General features: G+C 48.5%; 1 protein-coding gene across 1 annotated transcript in view; it reads right to left on the bottom strand.

The window, feature by feature from the left end:
- Positions 1–895: 895 nt before the first annotated feature.
- The window catches only part of GRP (gastrin releasing peptide), a 3908-nt gene continuing 1757 nt past the window's right edge, over positions 896–3046 (bottom strand). Inside the window, exon 2 of the mRNA XM_010725137.3 lies at positions 896–1107. Within this exon, the coding sequence (XP_010723439.1) occupies positions 1054–1107 (54 nt within the window). The 3' untranslated portion in view covers positions 896–1053. The remainder of the gene's footprint in view (positions 1108–3046) is intronic.

Genomic DNA, 3046 nt, shown 5'->3' with positions numbered 1-3046 from the left:
GTGCTGTGTCCAGATGGGGAGAGCTCAGTGCAGGAGAGACGTGGACCTGACAGAGCACATCCAGAGGAGGGCCACAAAAATGGTCCCAGGGATGGAGCATCTTTCATATGAAGAGATGGGGCTGTGCAGCATGGAGAAGGCTCCAGGGAGACCTGAGAGCGGCCTGTCAGTATCTAAAGGGGAGCTGCAGGAAAGAAGGGGACAGACACTTTAGCAGGGTCTGTAGTGATAGAACAAGGGGAAATGGCTTCAAGCTTAAAGAGTGGAGATTTAGGTTGGATATACAGAAAGTCTTTCACATTGAGGGTGGGGAGGAACCTGAGTGCCCAGAGAGGTGATGGTGCCCCATTCCAAAGTCATGCTGGATGAGGCACTGAGCACCTGATGGAGCTGTGAGTGCCCCTGTGCACTGCAGGCAGTGGGACCTGATGGTCCCTTCCAACTGTTAGGAGCCCATGGTCCTAAAACGGGCAGAGAACCCCGTCCTCCAGAAGGGAAAAGCTGGGAGGAGGAGGTCGGGAAGGACTAACCAGCGCACCACCGGAGCAGAGGGACTCAAGTAAATTAAATACCAACCCCTTCTGCCGGCACTGCCAGTGGGCAGAGTGTACGCAGGGCTGGGAAAACAGGCGGATTCTCCGCATCGCCTCCCACCGCACCGCACCCTATCCACTGTGCTGCGGCGCCCCCTGGCGGCCGCATCGGGCACAGCGGCAGAGCAGCCGCGGCTCTTCCCATCAGCGCCATCTGCTGCAAGCGCCGGGACGTCGCGCGGTGTCGGACCGGAGCGGGCGGGTATAATTCATGTAAGACCCTTCCGTGAGCACTGCGACTGTCACAGCCGCTCGAGGGAGAAAGGGCAGCGTCGGAAATGAAGTAGGGAGCGTGGTCTTTGCCGAAACATACAAGAATACGTGTATTTAGGTATCTTACACAACGGAAATCTTGTTTACAGAAAAGAAACCTTGCTGATTATCTGATTACAATCAAGTGCTTATGAAACACAGTCTCTTATGGAAAGTGTTCCAATTCTTCAGGTTTAGAGACTTTCTTTCAGCTCGGAGTGCTCTCCTTCATATTCACAACTTGAAGCAGATTCTCCATCATCTGATAAAAAGAGAAAAAATGGCATTTATAGAGCAGGCCTGGCAGAAGTCACTCTCTAAGCTCATCAGCCTCCTACACAGCTGCCTTGTGTGCTCACATAACAGACACAAAAAGACATCATTTGTCTTGATCAGCTTAATAACCAATCAGCAAAGTAAGAGGAAAGTCATTTCCCAGAGAATTCTCTCTGCCATCTCGTTGGTATAATGCCTCATTACTGTTAAAAAGTGGAGACACAGGAACAGTTTAGAGCTTATTTTCCGACTTACACCAAGGCCAGCTTGCAGGACAGATTTCCTTTCTGATCTTTAAACACTCCAACTGCAATTTACTCATGGAATAAAGAGCAGGCAAAGTCTTCCTTTAGCCCACTGCAGCCTTAAGACAGAAGGACAGAACTCGGGCATCCACCCGCAGCTGAATTCCCAGCACTGTGATGCTCAGTTCTCTCCTATTTTGACTGTTGTCTGTTTTGATACTCATCCCAATGCATTTTGGTCTTTCACAATTTATTTATTTATTTATTATTATTGTTCTTGAGACCTGAACGGCACAGCATGAGCACTGATGGTGGATAATGCTCAGAGCAAATTGGAGCTTGTACCCAAGGTTCTGAGCCGAGTTACCTGAAGGGCAGATCTGAATTTACTGCTGCAGCTTTTGACTTCAGGAGCAGTAACTTCCAATCTACGATTTTAAATTCAAAAACTGCACTGGTGAAATTTAAAAGAGTCCATGGAACAGAGCCCTTCCCAACTGTGCCTGCCTTCAGGGATGCTCAGTGGATGGATGCAGCAGCTCCCTGTACTCAAGTACCACAGCACTGCTCCCTGCCTGCAGCTGCACCGGTCACTATTTGATCCCAGGGAAGGTATTTCATCACTGCACAGCAGAGCACACAAATCACTCTTGCTCACACTTCAGTACCTCCACCCAATGGGCAGTTTCACAGCGAACCAATTCCAAACACAGGGTCTGCTTCCTCTCACGGTCAGTTTCTGTTTCAAACACATTATGGTTGGAAAAGCACAAAAGCACTGAGGGCCAACTGCAAACATCCCATAGCCACTACCCCATCATCATCAGTTTACTCACCCACCTGATTCCCAGCCACCATCCCCATACACAGGCACCTCCACTGAACATTAACGGGAAGCGTGTGGGCCAAGAGTGTGCAAGATGGAACCCCTCATACCCAGAGGGTATACAAGAATACGTATATTTAGGTATCAGCACAGCATCTACAGAATAGAAATCCAGAGGTCGTGTATGCCCTCATGTCACTGTGTACACATATGGCTGAATTTCCCATGCACCAGAATTTGCCTCTACAAATAACCACTGCCTCGTCAGAAAAGAAAAATAACAGCAATCATTATTTAAACATTTAGGAAAGGATCACAAATTCACCAAGCCTGGAAAAGACCTCTGAGAACATCCAGTCCAACACCCACCTACTGCCAACATTTCCCACTACACCACGTCCCCCAGGACGGCATCTGAGCACACAGCCCTCCTGCATCAAAGCACGTTGCTTTTGGTCTTCAGACCTTCTGCACCTGGAAGGCAGACCTCAGCAGAGGGATGGTTGGATTGTTGAGTGCTGGGGTTTTGCTTTTGGAAGCTGATGGAAGAACAGTGCATTCTGTCTGTCCTCTCTAGGCTACATGCAATCGGGTGTTTGCGTCCAGCAAGAGGAGAACAGGGGGTAGGCACCCCTTTAACGATGCAGGAGAGAGACAAAATAACTTTGCACGCTGGAAATTAAAGGTTCTGTGGCAAAATGAGGCTCTGCTGCTTGTCACATATCGTGGTTGCATGGGAGACATGATTTATTTTGCCTCTCATTTGATAATTCTGGGGATTTAAGGCAATGTTATTCCACGTATTTGTTATTACTCCATTATTATTCCACAAATACATTCTATGTATGACCAAA

This window comes from Meleagris gallopavo, chromosome Z (genome assembly GCF_000146605.3).
Source record: "Meleagris gallopavo isolate NT-WF06-2002-E0010 breed Aviagen turkey brand Nicholas breeding stock chromosome Z, Turkey_5.1, whole genome shotgun sequence".
NCBI classification, from domain to species: domain Eukaryota; kingdom Metazoa; phylum Chordata; class Aves; order Galliformes; family Phasianidae; genus Meleagris; species Meleagris gallopavo.
Note: the sequence above shows the minus strand (reverse complement) of the source record. Positions and strands in the feature narration are given on the sequence as shown.